The sequence below is a fragment of the Strix aluco genome, chromosome 25, assembly GCF_031877795.1.
Source record: "Strix aluco isolate bStrAlu1 chromosome 25, bStrAlu1.hap1, whole genome shotgun sequence".
Lineage (NCBI taxonomy): Eukaryota > Metazoa > Chordata > Aves > Strigiformes > Strigidae > Strix > Strix aluco.
In genome coordinates, this window is record NC_133955.1 from 6,056,693 (window position 1) to 6,074,595 (window position 17,903).

The window sequence follows — 17,903 nt, forward strand, 5'->3', positions numbered from 1 at the left end:
CACACCATGCCTGGGGCCAATTAGTCACCTCCTTGAGTGCTCCTAGAGGTGATGCCATCACAAAATTTTCTGCCTTTTTGCCCATTTAAACATCAAAGACAAAGCAGTACCAGAGCTGGCAGCTAACTTCACCAGCGTTAGATACGATATATTAAACCATTATAAATCCTACCTTCAAATCCTGTACTTCCTGGGCAGTAATGCTTACAAAGGGGAAAGAGCCCTACTATATCACAGAGTATAACTCTGCAAAGACAAGGTAAATTTCCCAGCAAATGGCTGTAAATGTTCATTCTATCTTCTGCTGCTTGAACGTGCAAGCAGAAGGGATGTAAGAACAGCAGGAGAACTGCTCTCAACATCCCGAATGAATGTTAAGTCCTTTCTAATAAAAGCTCTCCTCTGTATCCCTGCTTTTGAGCTTGAGTCTTGTTCCCTCAGAGACATGCTGCCTCCAAATAACTTGTCAGGCACTACCCAGTATTCTAGACCTGATTTTCACAAACATCTGAAACACTCATGGGTGAAAATATAAAGACAAGCACTTTCATACGAGCTGACAAAGCCTGGCTACGCGCAGACCGCGCAGCGTCTGTGCTCATCTTCATCACTATTGTCTCCTTAACCCAACCTGCACTGTCTGCTTTTGTTTGGGGACCCGACAGCACCTACTGTGGCACCATCTGGGCTCAGCGGAGGTGGAGGGGCTCCCAACGAGCTGATCATCAACTGGACGGTAAGTCAGCAGCATGGCACCAGCCGTGGATGTTGGGAGAGGGCCAAGGGGAGGAGCACGTGCCAGTTCTTTTGGGAAATCAGCGCTGCGATTACAATTTTGACACGCGGTTGAGCCAAACGCTGTGCTTAGTCCAAAGTCTCGCTCGTTTGAAGGGACCAAGGCTCCTCTCTCTTTCCACCCCCCTCACAGCCGACGCTGCGGGACTATCAGAACGGAGATGGCTTTGGCTACATCCTGTCGTTTCGCAAGAAAGGCACCCAGGGGTGGCTGACAGCAAGGGTGCCGCACGCAGAATCGCTGCACTATGTCTACCGCAACGAGAGCATCGGTCCCTACACCCCCTTTGAAGTGAAGATCAAAGCGTATAACAGGAAAGGAGAGGGACCAGAGAGCCTCACTGCCATCGTGTACTCTGCAGAAGAAGGTAAAAGAGGGACTGCAGAGACTTTGCTTTGTCCAACCAACCAACGTGTCCTCAACCAGCTCCCTGCGGAGAGGTGTCTGTCTGGGAGCTCAACAATAGGAGAGGTTTCTTTTACTCAAAGAACAGCTGACAGTGATTTCAGCATAACATTTATCTTCTACTTCAAACACACAGATAGACGTTCCCCTAAGCCCAGCCGTGACTGTACACGCAGAGCTTCAGTGCAGACACAGATCCTCACAGCACACAGCTGTGGCCCTGCTTGTCCTATTAAGTCCCTAAATCCCTTCCTCTTGCTTTGCTCTGTACACATAATACCAGCTGTCTGGCTGCACAGTAATGGTGCTGCAGGAGAGCCCTTCGTTTCAGTATGGTGATTATGCTGCCCAGAGCTAGGAAAAGGATTTTATTCCCTTTTGTTGTCTTTTTCAGAGCCGAAAGTTGCTCCTTTCAGAGTTATGGCCAAGGCTGCCCTGTCCTCAGAAATGGATGTGTCCTGGGAGCCCGTTGAGCAGGGAGACATGACTGGAGTGCTTCTGGGCTACGAGGTACGAGCCTGCCATGGGAATGAGACACTGAAACCAAGATCGGAGAGCCCAGCAAAGAAAACTTCCCCAGGCTAAGTGAGGTGAAAGAAAACAGCATTTTCTTTCTAAAGATGGAGGATAATTAATGGACAGCACGAGGCTCTAATAGGGCCGGTACTACTGCTCACAAGAGAGATTAGTAAGAGATAAGCCTCCTTTCTTCTTCCACTTGCCTTTCCACACAGGCCATAACCGTATTCCCAGGCACATGCTAAGCAAAATGCACAGAAACAAATACCAAAGGGTCTCCAGCGCTGGCTGTGGTTGGACTGAGTCTGGTATCTGGAGATGCCTCTATCCCTACTAAACCCTTGATATCCTTTTCTATTCAGATCCGGTACTGGAAGGATGGTGATAAAGAGGAGGCAGCTGACAGAGTGAGAACAGCAGGGCTGGTCACATCAGCTCATGTAACAGGCCTAAACCCCAACACGAAATACCACGTGTCAGTCAGAGCTTACAACCGGGCTGGAACCGGCCCCCCCAGTCCCTCCACCAACGTCACGACAACAAAACCACGTGAGTGAGCCCTGACCACCTCCATTTGGCACGTTGTACTCGCTGGGGCTGCTGCTTCTTCCAGAGGATCCCCAGTGATCAGCTGATTAGCTTTTTCATCTTGGTGCTCTCACACCATTTTCAGTAGGCCATAAAACAGTTCCCTGAATTTCCTCAGATCAGTCCTGTGGTCTGTGTATCACTTCTCTGAGAAGATCTGTGCTCAGAGTAATGTTTGCTGGGACACTTCCCTTTAAACCAACCATAGTGGTGCCATCAGCCCTGTAGTCATAGGGTCTCAGGAGACAGTTGTAACCAGCTCAACCTTCTCATCAGTCCCTGACTTAAGGAATCTCTGTCTTGTTTTGTATCTCTTAGCACCAACGAGGCCGCCTGGCAACATTTCCTGGACTTTTTCTGGGTCTACAGTCAGCATCAAGTGGGACCCGGTGGTGGCGAAGGCAGATGAGTCTGCAGTTACGGGGTACAAGGTACAGGCAGCATGCAGCTGGCCTTCTCTTATAGGTGACCCTAAGGAAACCACAGTCACCGTAAACTCAACCTTTCCTCTTCCAACAGATGCTTTACAGGCAGGATTCCCACTCTGCTCCCACCCTATACCTGGCCAGCAAGAGCCGGATTGACATCCCCGTCCCCGAAGACTTCACTCACGCCTTTGTACAGATCAGGGTGACAGGCCCTGGGGGAGATGGAATCCCAGCAGAAGTTCACATCCTCCGAAATAGTGGTACGTACGCTCCTCTGGCTGCACACACTCCATGCACAGACACTCATTTACAGGGCGCTTCACAGACTGCTGGAAAACGAGCTCAGAGAGAGGAGTTAATCTGCAGCACTTCTTGCCTGTCATTGGCTGCCACTGTTCTTTGAGAAGTAATGACTTAGTCTTGCCTCCTCCCCTACCTGGCCATAGCACAGCATAACAAAAATGCTATTATGTTTTAAAATCCTACTCTCCCTCCCAGGAACACAGGGGAACATCCTACCCCAGTGTTTTTAGGTTGAGACTCTTGAATTGGTCTTTGGCTCCCTTGTGCTGTTCACTCAAAGGAACTTCTGATGTTTCCCTCTCCAGCCCTCCATCAGCTAACTCCCCCCAGACTCTGAGCAACCTCTCAGTCTAGTCTGAATCCAGCTTTACTACTTGCACTAAAGCCCTCGAGGCCCCACACAAGCCCAACTTAGATTCACTAAGAGTGAAATCCTGACTCTGCTTGTGGGGCCTGACCCCAACTCCAGCAGGTTCCCTTGATTCAGGGGGTAAGTACTCAGGGTCCACCTCCACATTCTTGTTTCCAATACAAGTGTTCCTGAGAAGTTCATCAGTGACAATCACAATACGAGCACAGAGAACCCCAGAAGTAACATTTTACCAACCCTCCCAACTCTTTCCTCAAGACATCCAGTTGTGTCTGTGCACCACGACAGCTGCTCCTTCCCTGTTCCCTTTCTTTCAGGGACAAGTATGATGGTGGAAGACTCTGTGACGAGGCCAGTGCCACACGCTGTCATTATCACAACTAACTCTCTGGTAATGGTGGCCCTGATCAGCTACCTGGAGCTCTGACGACGGCCAGCGCAGCAGAGGACTCCCGGACACGCTTCCTCCCAAGCCAGTGGGAACTACTCAATACTCGGCTGCTGCAACTTCCAAGTTTGTATCAACAGCAGCTCTCGGAGAAAGGATTTGACAACATCATTTTAAGGGAGGAAGAAAGAAACAGCTTTTTGTTTGTTTGTTTTGGAAGGATATAAGCTTTCATACAAGACATGGGTCTTTAACTGATTAAAATTTTTTTAAAGAAACAAGTAAAACGAAGAAGAATTCTACATGAATTCTGACAGCCAACTGCCCCACACACTGTATCCCGTAGGTTTTCTGCCTTATGAAGCCATGTACTAAAATAACCAGACTGCTAAATTTGAATTTTTTTTTTTAAAATATGTACAGTGAATTTTGGGGGGGGTAAGGGGCGGATGGGGACTGAGGATTTCACATTGATCAGCATGTTCCATACCAATCCCAGTCACAGCCATCTCTAATGAATTATGGGACAGGATTATTTCCACCCCCACCCCATAATATGAGCCAAATTCTGCAGCAACCAGCCCAAGGAGATAAAGCCACAAGAGAGACTGATCTCTACCCCATCCTGAAGATCAGTAAACACAGAGTTTAGATTGTGAAAAGCTTTTTTTATGACACTGGTGTAACTTGCAACCCCAGCCTATTGTTTGTATCAACTGTTATGCTGTGAGGTGCAACGTTCAATGTTATCCATATCCCACGTGCTTTTGGGGTGTTTTTGTTATACTGTTTGCTTCTTTCTTTTTTGTTTGGGGAGGAGAAGGGGTAAGAGAAAAGGAAATACCTTTCCAGCATCTGCTAATTCGGAGAGGCAGTTCGCCCTAATAAGGGAGATGTCAACATATCCAATTTCAACAGAGAGAGGGTCTTAAAGGAGGAAGAAAAAGGAATATTACATAATTTAACCAAGAACTGGGGACTCAAGGAAGCCATCACTGGGGCAGCAAGGAAAATCTGGACTCAGATTCATCACCCTACACAAACGGTTCCATCCAGCCAAAATACCAGTCTCAGCCTGGGACTGCAACGATTGAGATCCGGTCAATAAGTCAGCCTGGTTTTCGGGTCCAAGGCTCATACAGCTAGTGTAAATGGGAGGGCTGATACCCCAAAGACATACAGGGATGTTGAGGTGCACCATGAACTAAAATGGTTGGGAATAGATGTTGCATATTAAAATCTTTCTGTCTCCCAGTAAAGCAATTGCCCAAAGTTAAGAAGCTGATTTACGTTGCTGGCCCGTTAGAGCCCAAGCGTGCTTTTAGGGACCTTTACGTGGCTGCACCTTCCTCCTTCCCAGCAGACAAGAGCAATCTCAGCTCCAGAATTACCTGACAAAGGGCTACGCTTGCAGGACTGTGCGATGGCAAGGGACCGACGTGCAGTTTCTACATGAGATGCCAATTCCTTGCTCTTGCTAATCATTTTAAAACTCCCGTGTCCTAGGCCTTAGTGAGCATTTGAGAGATTACGTGCGTAAATCCCTGGTCTCCCAGAGTTATGCCTATTGTATATATCTCATCACATATATTTTAGCATCTGGCCTGCCCTGGAAGCAAGAAGGTAAATACAGCGGTAGGTTCACAATGCACGATGCAAACAGCAAGGCTCTGGCTGAGGAAGAAGGGCTGCGATGTGTTTAGCAAACAAGAGGAATGTTTAAGAAACAGACAAAGAAAAATAAACTTACTGAAAGAGTCTAAACATTTAGAGCATAGCTGTAGCAAAAAGAAAGGGTACCTCACTGTTCCCATTACAAATAACACCTGGGATAAAGTGGAAAAAAAGACAACAGCTCCCACTGATACCTGGCAGCCTGAAGCAGGCAGCAAAGGCGGGGACCCAGCACCCCCAGAGCCCGTCCTGAGCTTCCTCCGGGTCCCTCTGCAGCTCTCCATGAATTACCCCCTCGGTCCCTTGAGCAGGCTGAAACACTTCTTTCAGAAGGACAACAGCTAAATATAAATTATATTTTTGTATGATTTATGTTCTTGAATATTCTTAAATATTTTTATTGATGTTTGGAAGCTTTGTTTGGCAAAATATTTTATGTTGTTAATTCAGCATTTTTATTATCACCTCCATCTTGTTGGGCCTTTAACCTTTCTCCCACAAAAGATGGAATGAAAGGCAAATTAGGAATTCAGTGTTAGCTCAAAAGCAAAGCAAATTAGGGCTTAGGCAACAGTTACCTGATTGATATGCAGAACTAGCAGTAGCCATAATGAAAATATTTAGGAGGCATAAACTAACTGGACCTATGGAGCTTCCGAGCACTGCTAGAGGATGCTCACTGCAGCCCTGCAGAAGCCTGGGCCTGATTCAGCAGAGGAGCAAACAAAAGCAGCAAGGTTAAATGACATGGCCAAGGAGCCTTCACCGAACGGAGCTGCAGATGCTGGAGGCACCCCGGGTCCGATCCTGTCGAGCAGCCAGCACTGGGCAGGGGAGGACCAGAATGGAAATGGCTCCTACTGAAGAATTCTGCTGCACTCCTCGGGAGGAATCGCTGAGTGGGAGGGAGCTGCTTCGCTGCACAGCCCACCCGCAGTCAGGTTCATCCTGGCTTCAGGCACAGGCTCCGCGTGAGGCCAGCTGTGTTCACCCCATCGTGCATTACCAGCCCCACCCGGGGCAGTCGAAACGCCAGCTCTCCCAAGGGGCTGCTACACCTGCATGTCCATGAACACAGCTAATTCCCTTCAAAAAGTGCACACCAGACACCTCCAGGACTGAAGAACAAGCTTTGATGGACCACATGTTGGATGAACTCTCACAAAGCAAGGTAACCCCGTGAAATCCAAGGGCTGAGGCTCAGCATCAGCCTAGGTCTGACCACACAGGCTGTGCAACGTCTCTTGCAGAAACTTGGTCTCAACAAATGCTTCCAAATGTGTCTGGCAACACTGGTGGCTCTGTTTTACTGAACTTTACAGTGTTGGAAAGCAAGATGCTTTATAGCATGGTGCAAACAGGATCTAAATGCTGCAGTGACACTGGTTTTTAAATAGCAGCCGCCTGCAACGTTTCCCTGGGAAGGTTAATACATTCTCCATACATTTCTTTGTTAAACTAGATCACAGGCACATTTTATATAACAAGCGAAAAACTACATGAGTTGGATTTCAAGTGTTCCAGTTTGCACTGCTCTGCGTTGCAAATGGGCTGAATATATTCTAATTTGTTAAACTGATGGGGTAGTATTTTCACATGACAAGCAGACCCCTTGAAAGTTAAATGTCTTCAATCTGAATTGAAGCTACACCTCTTTTTTGAAAAGGTAAATCATCAGTACATACAGTTTCACCAGTATGCATTTTAAACCAAAACCCCGCTGAACTTTTGCAACATTTTAAGGATGGTACGATTTGGTGACAACCACAACGGCCTTACAATCACTTGCTCTAATCCCAGCTCTGACACTGACTTCATCTACGGCTCCAAGTGATTATTTCACCACTTGCTGCCTCAGTTTCCCTTCCTGAAAAGTGAGGCACAAGCAGGTCATTGTGTATTTGCAAGTTTTTTGCAGTTTGAGAGTATCTGAGTATCCCAGCGCTGTCAAAGGCATCACTGCAGCTCACGCAGGGTATCAGAGCTGACTCCAACTCCCTGGCTCGGGCACCAAGAGCCACGCAGCCGCGGCAGCACAGGCTGAGCAGTCGCTGCCCGAGTCCAGCGTGGCAAACCTGTCCTTGTACCCGTGCTGTCTCTGCTACCTAGTCCTCACCTAACTCCGCCAGCCACAGCTGAGCTGACATCAATGTTTCCTGAGTGTTAGCATAAAGAAACTCTGAAAAACGCACACAGTAAACAGGCAGCCTTTCCCTCACAGATTTTTCTGAAATTCTGGGGGAATTTGTTGATAGTCCAAAGTTGCAGAGTGAAAAAGATAGTGTCACGTTATGAAACACTGCAGGTAAAGCACAGGGAACCACCCTGAGTGAAGGACAGGGCACACTGGGAAGGGAGGGGGACAGAGAAGATTTTCCACCTGCAACACTGGTAGGTGAGAAAGGCCAAGTTCAAGCCCAGACTATTACAGGCTAAACCCCGCCCCAAACAAGACAGGTCGGTTTCTGTGTGTAGACACAAGCCACGTTCACACACAGACTGCCTTGTCTTAGGCAGCCTGTTCTGCCATTTTATTTATCACAGGGTTAGGTGACCCACAGAAAAGGAGTTGCACATGCAAAGGCAGCATTTGTACCTAATTAAACTTTATCGAGGCTATAAAAAAAATCTACATATAAAGCCTAGCGAGAGCCACCAACATGAGAAAAATTGTGGGATAAACCTTCTGTGAAGCCACTTGGAGCTTCCTAAAATGCAGCACAGGGATTAAAAAGAAAGGTGCCAGGGGCCAGGGGAGAAAACTTAGATTTCAACATCTTAACAGAGTTTACTGGCTTTACACTAGTGCATTAAGTTGCAAATCAATTTCCTGTCTCATTAAGAATCCCCCACATTTAATTGCTCTGAGCATTTGCTTTAGAGATTAACTTGGAGTGATGAGTTAAGTGCCGTGGTTTTTGTTCTCAGCACTGTAACGGCTCACTAAGGGAAGTCATCTAATTTCACAGGGTCCATATTACTTGTCAGTAGTAAAAACCAACCTGACAAGGGTGCTGTAAGGAGTATACAACAAGGGTGAAATGCTTTGGGACTCCCAAATGAGAGAAGCTTTACAGTTCTGATTTACTGATATTTAACATAAAATAATCTTCTACCTGATACCGTTGAATTTACAGACTGAAGATTGCGCTTCTGGTTTTAGGTTGTCTGGGCTAAATTCAACACTCAGCTGTAAGAGTTTGAATCGGAACAGCTCCCACTCGCAGCAGGACAGATGAAGTGTTGTACCCTGAATGGGAGAAATTCAGATCTTTGCCCAAGGAATCAGCTGGATAACGCAGGCATCACATTCAGCTAATGCCTGGGGGGTCTGCATCCCATCTGCTCTAAACCTGCCAAGCAATCCCCCATCCACAGAAACCCTCTGCTGTGAATATTTTAATCTAGCTTCACTACACACAAACAGGGCAATTTTCTTCTTGGTAACTTTCTTGTACACTATTTTTTTAAGAAAACCAAATGGCAAACATTGTAAGCATACTGTACTTACTGTAATTATGGTTATTTATTGGCTACAGTAGCACGCAGTTCATAAATAAAGATCTTCAGAGACTTTAGACAACTACTGGAGTCTGGAGTACTTTTGTCCAGATTTAAATGCAATTAGTACCTTGCTCAGGAGTCCCGCTGGCCCAGGACTGTATTTTTCCTGTCAATTGTGTGTACTAATACAAACAAGGAGCCCAGTGAGACCCCATCCACACAGAACTGGACCCCTCAGAAAAGTTAAATCAATTAAGATATAGTAAACTCAAATTCTATCCCATGACAGTGATAACTAATGAAAAGAGGAGAGACTGTCCACGGAGCAAGGAATTGCAGGTGTTGAGGGTCTGGTTAGAGATGTTAATGCAATGTGCTCCCTCTGGCTGGTATTCCAATGGCTGGGAAGTAATGCTGGAAAACTCAAAGACAAAAATCGCATGCACCTTATTAGCAGAAAGGGTAACTGATTGTTGGAATAGCTTGCCAAAAAGCTTCATCATCAATCACAACCTTTAAACCAAGACTGGAAGTCTTCCAGGAAAGATATCCACTAGATCAGCCACAAGCTAGCAGGCTTGTAAAGGTTCACTTACATTACAGAAAATAATTTCCTTCATTGCAGGAAGCACTGCATGAAATCACCTCATCTCTGCTACGTCAGCTTAATTTATCACAGTCATTCCCTTCTGGCCTTAAAAAATCTACTAGCTTCCTTCTACCTTTGGGAAGGATGTCACGGGATCAGGTAGAGCGACTGTACACGGTACAGGCCCGAGGGTCTCCACTGGAGTTAAGCTGAACCCAGACTGAGCCGTGACGAAGAGTGGACAGACAAGAAATTGGGCTCAGCAGTACCGGGTCGTGGGAAGTCTCACCCAAACCCTTTCCCTCAGCCCATCCTGGATGCGTTCACTTTCACATAGCCCCTAAAAGAAACATCATGCTTGACCATGGGATGCACAGGGGGGCTCAGGCACTGGCTGCAGCAAGATGTGCTCCTAAAACCCCCTCTGAGCCCCCAGGGACGGAGGGAAGGACGGAGGGAAGGACGGAGGGAAGGACGGAGGGAAGGACGGAGGGAAGCAGCTGCTCCTCCTCTTCCCAAAAGCTACAGCCACCCACAGCGTGAGGTGACAAGTGTATTTAATTGCCATATAACACTGCCCAGCCCCTGGCCTCCGGGTGCCGACGGCAAAGCGGACCCGACAAAGGGCCCAAAGACGCCGGGCTCAGCTGGGCTCAGACCCCAGGCAGGCTCCTGCCCCTCTGCCCCACGCTCTGAAGAGCTGCAGGCGAGGCCGCTCATCACCGGGGCCATAATTAGCTCAGGGATTTATGCTGCAAAGGGGCTTTGCAAAGGTGAGGGCAGCATCATTAAAGAAACCAGCAGGGAGCGGCCGAGACTGAGATGAATCCCTCCCCAGTTCATCCCCCACAAGGGCACTCCTGCTTTCTCAAGAGCCATCATTAAATGCCGCTGCACATGATATAAATCAAGGAGACAAATGTATCGTCGCTGACGAACAGGCAGGTCCTAGCAGAAAGGGAAGCAGAGCCTGGCAGCAAGCCGTGCTGCACGGACACGGGATGAAGGATGCACAGAGGCATCGCTTGTGCCCATCAGTCCCACAGAGAGAGCCAGGACCAGCTCACCACTACAACCCCACCAGAGCTCAGCTGCATTTAAGAACAAAAAACAGTTTATCTAGGAATGTCGGTGTGTTTCCAGAAAAAAAAAAAAAACAAACCTCCTACACAGGTTTCAGGCATTAAGGCTGCAGCCACTACAAGCACAGCCTTTGCTGTGGTATTTTGGCAGGCCTGGTCCCAAAAGAGGTATTTTTCTACACATAATTATCAAGGGGAAATAGGTAACATTTTGTGAAACTTAAAGCATTTCTGCATAAGGTTCAAATTTATGAGTTGTTTGGGGTTTTTCCTGGAGGGGGAGGGCGGCTGAATTGCTTTACTGCTCTTGTGTTTAAAGTCACAGAAAAAGACAGTCCAAGGAAATCCTTTAAAATTGGTATCAAAACACTTCAAGAATTCACAGGACTCTACCCCAGAACTAATGGTTTGTGTCCCACCTGAGAAAACATTCACCTTGTTACTTCTCCACAGGCATTTTAAAGGATTTCTTCTTCCTAAGTCTTCTATTGTTGGGTCTCACGTTTGCTGCCCACACAGCACTGCACGCTGCTTGCTGGGTCCCCAGCCTGGACACTTTCAGAGAGGGTTTGTTAATCACTTTCTATACGACTGTCACTTTACTTGCAAATACCAAAAGGGCAAGCAAAGGATTTGCACCCATCTGGCCCTCCTCACACAGAACAGACGTAAAGAGACAAATAAAAGTAGATCTTCCTTGGAAATGAAAAAGCATCAGGAAGAAGCTGGCAGTTTCCACCAAGAGCACGAGTTTCCACCAAGAGCCTGGGATTGGTGACAGGGGTTAATGAAACACCCCTCTGCCTCCAAAAGATAAACAAGAGCAGCTTTTTAAATGTAAGGGACACAGGAAAAGCAAGGGACGGGCAGATGCTGGTTGGAATGAACTCAGAAGCCTGGGGCAGGCGAGCAGAGAGAAGCCAGACTAGGCTTGCAGCATCAGCAGAGCCTGCTTCCTCCCTGGGAAACTGATAAAGAGTGCTCCAAGCAAGAGGAACCGCTTGAAAATGATCCTTCTTCTCTCCTTTTGGGACCAAATCAAGGTACAACTAAATTACCTCTGTGAGTAAGTCTTCAAAGCCAACATATGTAAGAGATGGTTCTTACCACTCTGAAGATGCTTCAGACCCAGCGTTTTCATAAAATTCCTCCTCAAAAAATAAGCAGTTGGTCTTTTTAGCTCTGTGGACACCAGGGTGCAAAACAAATCAACGCTTATATTGTCAGGGACACGGAGGGACAGCATCTTAAAAGCTTGGTGCAAATCTATGCTACAGCTGGGTTTGTTTAATAATATCTTCCTATTATTTACTTCTGTCTTATGATTTTGGGGGTCTACTGCTTAACATGAAAGCCAGATTTTCAAAAGAACTCAGCATATACTGCTTGAAAACACCTAAAACCTTATTTTACTACCTAAAAAGAATTTGTCCTTTACTGACACTCAGTTGCTTTTCAGTAATATTGATTTATTGACCCCCACCAAAGGCAAAACTTTTGCTAAAGAAGAAACCTCAAAACAGTCAAAGCAAAGGGCGGAGTTATTTTATATGCTGCTAAGTAATTCTGGTCTAAAGGTTCTGATTAAATTAAATCATGGCACCAGATTAACTATCATCAGAACTAAGCACAAAAAACCCCTTATTATGGTCTACATCTGACTTGGCAGACGCTATTTTAGAGTAAACTAAAACACTCCTGCTTAGGATTAGTGCTGTAATAGTGAACTTGCTTTTCTGTACTCAGCCTAAGGGGATGCATGCACTAAACCCACAGTATTTTCTGTACTCAGCCTAAGGGGATGCATGCACTAAACCCACAGTATTTTCTGTACTCAGCCTAAGATGATGCATGCACTAAACCCACAGTATTCAACATGCTTTAGAAAAATACACTGCTATGTACACGAGTTCCACAGGTCTAAGCCGGCATCGCCAGAGAGAGGCAACAAATGAACATATTTATGCAGTATTCTGTGGCAGAAATGACTGCCAAAAAGCTGCAGTTTCCTGGAAAAAATGCAGAGAAGAACACATGCAAAACATAAGTAGCCACACAATGGTGGGAGAAAGCCAGCAGGTAGAAAAGGGGAGCGTGAACTCTGAATTTCCCTGGTTTTCTAAGGATCATTCCGTGGACTTGGAAAACGTTGACTGGCAAAGCAGCTCCTAGCACACTGTGGAAGCGATCCGGTGCTGTCCTTGGGAAGGGAGGGGCGTTACGCAGCCAGCGGTTACACACTCACCTGCATTTCTTAGCCATAAGCAGAGTATTTCACTCTTTACCTCTTAAAAACCTCTATGGGAGTATGCAGATACCCCTCCTGCAATCAGCCTGAGCACCACCGATGCGGGCTGCGCTGCTGGTGCGGTCACTGCTGTTTTCTAAAACGCTCGGAAATACCCGACTAGGAAAGATGTTTTACAAAACCGAAGGTCATTAAAGGAAATTATTGCATTTCTAGTTATTTCCTTCATCCTGGGCGAGGCTTAGGGAATGCCTGTGGTAAGTGAGACACTGAACAAATGAGCCCAAGGGACAGGAAAAGCAGCAGCGAGCGGGAAAGGGGGGAACAACACCACAAGAGTCCCTGAGCAGCCCAGTTTGATGTATCCTGGCAGATCCCTGAACTGCTGCAGGCAACTGCAGGAACCAGTACAACTATCACAGATCACTGGGCAGAGGATGGGAGAGTCAGCCAGCCCCATCTCGGTGCAAAAGCAGCATATGGGGTTTGTTTTCCTCCTTGCTGCCACTCAAGTTCCAGCAGTTAAGACAATCTAGTTATTCAATTTAGATAAGCTTCAGTAGCTAACAGTAATTTAAACAGCTGCTTACGCCTCACCATTCTGTTACTACCTCCTTCTTTCCAAGTGCTAATGCCATTAGCAAATTGACTTCCTCCCTCACACAATCTGTCTGGCTTTAGTAGGTACAGTACTAATTGCTTCCTAATACTTAGGACCATCAGCAGGCAGCAGAAGTTTGTACCACAAAAACCCCTCCAGCTGGGAACTGGTAGCACGCAGGGTTTGCACACAGTCCCTGCCATCCTCTCCTCCAGGTGAGGCAGACAAACTGGCCAAGTGGGGGAAAAAGAAGTTTAGGCAGCATATTACCAATCCAGAGCAGAAAGAGACACTTTTTTCTGCAATTCAGCCCCTTATGGTGGGAAAAAACAGGGACAGTGACTAAGAAAACATGTGTATTGCTGGAAGAAACAGAAAGAAATGTAGGGATGTGGAGAGTGCTGGTTGAAGGGTCCGTGCTTCAGCTGCTTTCACTGACCTTCCTGTACCTCTTACCTCCCCTGTTCCCTTTTTGTGACCTTCAGCTCATACTGCTTTCCCTTCCTCCCCCTCCATCCCCCAGCAGATGTAAACACCAGTCAACACTTTCGATTGCTGCAAAACTCAAAAAGCGTACAAGGGAAATGCCATTTCAAACAGCAACTGCAAGAGGCCCAGTCCCATCCTTTCTGATAGCTGGAGCCACACTGTCCATCAGAGCCCTCCATCTTAAAATAAGCATTAAAAAAAAAAAAAAAATTAATCTTTCCTACTCTGGGCATCTGGTTCCCCTCGGAAAAAAAAAGGGAGGACACAATAAAAAGATGAAGGACCCTCTTGGCTCCCACTCTGACCTCCTCAGCTAAGTAGTCAGAAAATGGATTGTCCTGGACCTTTCATGTAATCTTTCTGCATTTCTAAACCACAGCTGCCCACAGGATGCAAGCCCCTGTATTTACATTACAAAGAGCAGAGAGGCTCTTCCAGATGGGACAGCTTCTCTTTGTTGATTTTAACCATTAGCTCCCAAACTAAGCATCTATCTACTCTCATTATTCAGAGAGTTCTTCAGCACGGAGGGGATCCCACTGCCTGCCCCAAATGCAGCGGGAGGAGGTCTCGTCCCACGCAGCAAAATGGGCAGGAGAGCAGGCAGCAGCACGCAGCTTCCCCTCTCCTGTGACCGCTGTCTCATTTACAAAGCTCAATCACCCATTTCTTCGTGTTCAGTGGGCAAAAAGAGCTCTGTAAATCAGGTGTGTGGAAAGTGCCTATTTCACTTTTCATTAGCCATTTGTATTTTTGCTGATACGTATTAAAGAGGGTGGCTGCTCTCTGCCCACGCTGCGATGTGCGCTACAGGCACCTACCACAAAGACACCCATGGACAGGAGAGCTCTGGCACAGCTGAATGCAGGCAGGAGGCTCCCGGGGAGGCTGAAACATGGGGACACACGTCATGGTGCTGATGCTGCTGCTTTTTACAGGCTGTGGAAAGAGGAGAATTTCCTGGGGGTAAGAAGAGTTTTGCAGGACAGAAATCGAGGGCTCATTGTATGCAGAGTTCACTCGCTGTGGTGTTAAATCTGAGCCAACGTGCATCACCCTGCTTAGAAGAGGCTCACTGTGGTTTTAGTCAAGTTGATTAGAAATAGGTTTTAAGATAAAAGAAGCCAGATAACCTAATGGATGTATCAACAGGACAGATTAACAGTAAACCAACGCAAAATGTGGAGTTTACTGTCATTTTTTTTCATCCTGACCTTATAAACACACTTGAGATACAAAGGTGTGATTTCATCTCCCATCTCTACAGCAGAAAGTGGAAGCAATTAAGAGTCTTACCTACATGGATCTCCTTCCCCAATTCAGGGAAATACTGCTGAGCCTCTGAGCAGTTAATTCTGAGGTAGAGCTACAGGGGAGCTCTTTGGGAAGGCAAAGGAATTCTGCATTAAGAAAACATGAGATTAGCAGGTATGAATGGACTGTTTTGCAATCCACGCCCCTTCTAACCAGGTCAATGGAAAAGATATCTCCAGGGAGAGCTTACAGGAGGTCCTAGAAATACTCCAGAGCACAGGGGAACAGATTACACTGGAAGTGCATAGACAGAAATCTGCCCACGAGCTTCCCCAAACATCTGATGCTGCAACCCAGACGGACTTCAGAGCAAGGAAGAGAACTGCAGCAAATCGTGCTTAAATCTCTGCCTAGATGGGTACGTACAACGCGTTGCTCAAAGTAAAGAAACGTCTCCTAAAAAGCAGCAATGGCACAGCCTGCGAAGCGCGAGGTCAGCCAACATCCCTCAAAGCTAGATTTCTAATCAGCTGCACCCACTAACCTTAAAACAGGCTGATTTAGGTCCTGCCTAGCACTGGTTCTTTGGTTTGGCCATTCAAACAATAACAAAAATACGGCCCTCAGCATGCCAAAGCACCCAGCCAGCCCCTCTCGGTGGGCTGGGGAGGGATCTGTGTTTGTTTGCTTTCTCCACAGGGCTTTCTTTGATTACTTGCTGCCACAGGATTGCAACAGCGATAATGAATCTAATTACCCACTTCCTGCACCCTGTGCCACAGGAAAAGAAGAGTTAAACTATAAGGTATCCCATCCTATTTTGCCTCCATACCTTCCAAAAAGTCTTTTTCAGTCACCTCTCAGCCTTACGCATCATCAGGTTTGCTAAACCAGATTTAACATTCCCTGCTCTCCGATATTTCTCTTTCAGGCATTAGCCCTCGTTCATCAAGAGGAGCTGAGTTTCAGCAGCTGTTACTCCATCCCTGCAGCTCTTTCCAGTGTCTCTGGGAGCTTGGTAAGGCCACACTGCAGGATGCTTACAGCAGTAGCAGGGAAAGCTTAAGGCAAGAGAGAAATCCTGCTACTGCATATGGTTGGAGGATGCTTCCAGAGATGACTCATGCTCACCCAGGGAGGAGAGTCCCAAAGATATCTAACAGCTTGTGGGTGTTTGTTTTTAGGCAGAAAGCGAAAGCAGTAAAGGCGATGAGGAAAAGCAGGCATTTCTCCATCCCGAGTGGGACAGTGGCCTGGGCTTTACCGACACCAGCACTCAGCCAGGTGAGAATTCAGGGCCTGATGCAGGAGCAGCATCAGCCCGTGGCCAGGAAGGCCCCAGCGCAGATCTCTGTGCCAGCACATCTGCACGGAGAGGACTACATACGGACCACTCCCCCACCTGTGATGAGCTCAGCGATTCCAGTTTCTACGGTGTAAGTGCAGAGGAGTGCAGAAGATTTCAAGAACTCCTGGAAAGCAAATGCAACCAGTACAAAGCAATTTTCAGGGAACAAGAAACACCTCACGGGTCAGGGGGCCAGGAGGGGGGCTGCAAGCAACGCAAACAGGACCAGTGGCTCCCTAAGTGCCTTCGAGTTGGTGAAAATAACACCCCAAGAGAGAAAAGGCTGCAGCAGAGGGGTGAACTCTGCCTGCAGAGTGCAGTGAGCAGGGAAAGAAATAAAGCCAGCAAGGACAAACCGTCAGCACAGGCCACAGATGTGTGCCCACCACCACACATCGCTGCCAGCTCAGAAGAGCTGAGGATCCCTCACCACGCATGTTGTTCCAGGAGCTACACGAGCTTGCTGCAGGAAAGGGCTGCTGCAGAGTGTCCAAGCGACCCGGCGAGAGTGTCAGCAAAACCAGGGCGATGCAATGAAAGCCCAGAGGGCAGAGCAGGGGATAACGGGAACAGATGGAGGCTGGCATGTGAAAGGAGCAAGCGGTCCTTGAAGAAGCGACACAAGAACTGGCTGCTAAAGGACAGAGCCTTGAGGATCTCACAGGAACGAAGTGGACTGGCAACAGATGAGGATGCCCACAGTGAGCTAAAGACTGGGAAATACTGGAATAAGGCTCAGAGAAAGCAGCACATGCTCCTAGCCCAGGAACAGAAACAGAGAAAAGAATTGCAGAGGCAGAGGGAACAGCTGAGCGAAGACAAAGCTGGCACTGAGCTCAGGAGGAACTTCAGCATTATGGAGCTGAGTCAGAGAAAACTGATGAAGAACAGAAGCAAGAAAATCATGGACAACTGGATCACCATCCAGGAGCTTCTAACCCACGGGACCGGATCCTCAGACGGAAGAAGGACGCACAGTCCTTTGCTGTCTGTCACAACTGTGTAGCAACCCTCCTGGCCCTTGCCAGGCATCAGGAAGGGACAGCACAGCTTCCCGAAGGCATCTTGTCCCTGCAGAATGGTTTCCCACAACATTTCCAAACCTCTGCTGGTTGTTGTGCCCATTAAAGTCTCCTTGAAGAAACAGGGAACTTGGCAGAACTACACACTGGGAATTCAAGCCTGATGACAGACTTGCTTCTCCACTCAAACACAGCTAAACAACCCCAGGGGCCACTGATCACAGTCCTGATATACTTATTACCTACTTCCCTGTACACAAAGATTTGCCTCATTATATTTCATTCTGATTTTTTT

At 47.3% G+C, this 17,903-nt stretch overlaps 2 protein-coding genes across 3 annotated transcripts in view; one reads left to right on the forward strand and one right to left on the reverse strand.

Moving 5' to 3' along the window:
• Nucleotides 1-9,054, forward strand: part of CNTN2 (contactin 2) — a 33,583-nt gene extending 24,529 nt beyond the window's left edge. Inside the window, exons 17-23 of the mRNA XM_074850530.1 lie at nucleotides 666-736; nucleotides 929-1,163; nucleotides 1,596-1,711; nucleotides 2,083-2,269; nucleotides 2,627-2,739; nucleotides 2,828-2,996; nucleotides 3,727-9,054. Coding sequence (XP_074706631.1) covers nucleotides 666-736; nucleotides 929-1,163; nucleotides 1,596-1,711; nucleotides 2,083-2,269; nucleotides 2,627-2,739; nucleotides 2,828-2,996; nucleotides 3,727-3,836 — 1,001 coding nt within the window. The 3' untranslated portion in view covers nucleotides 3,837-9,054. The remainder of the gene's footprint in view (nucleotides 1-665; nucleotides 737-928; nucleotides 1,164-1,595; nucleotides 1,712-2,082; nucleotides 2,270-2,626; nucleotides 2,740-2,827; nucleotides 2,997-3,726) is intronic.
• Nucleotides 1-17,903, reverse strand: part of RBBP5 (RB binding protein 5, histone lysine methyltransferase complex subunit) — a 41,477-nt gene that overhangs the window by 9,075 nt on the left and 14,499 nt on the right. The window lies entirely within an intron of this gene.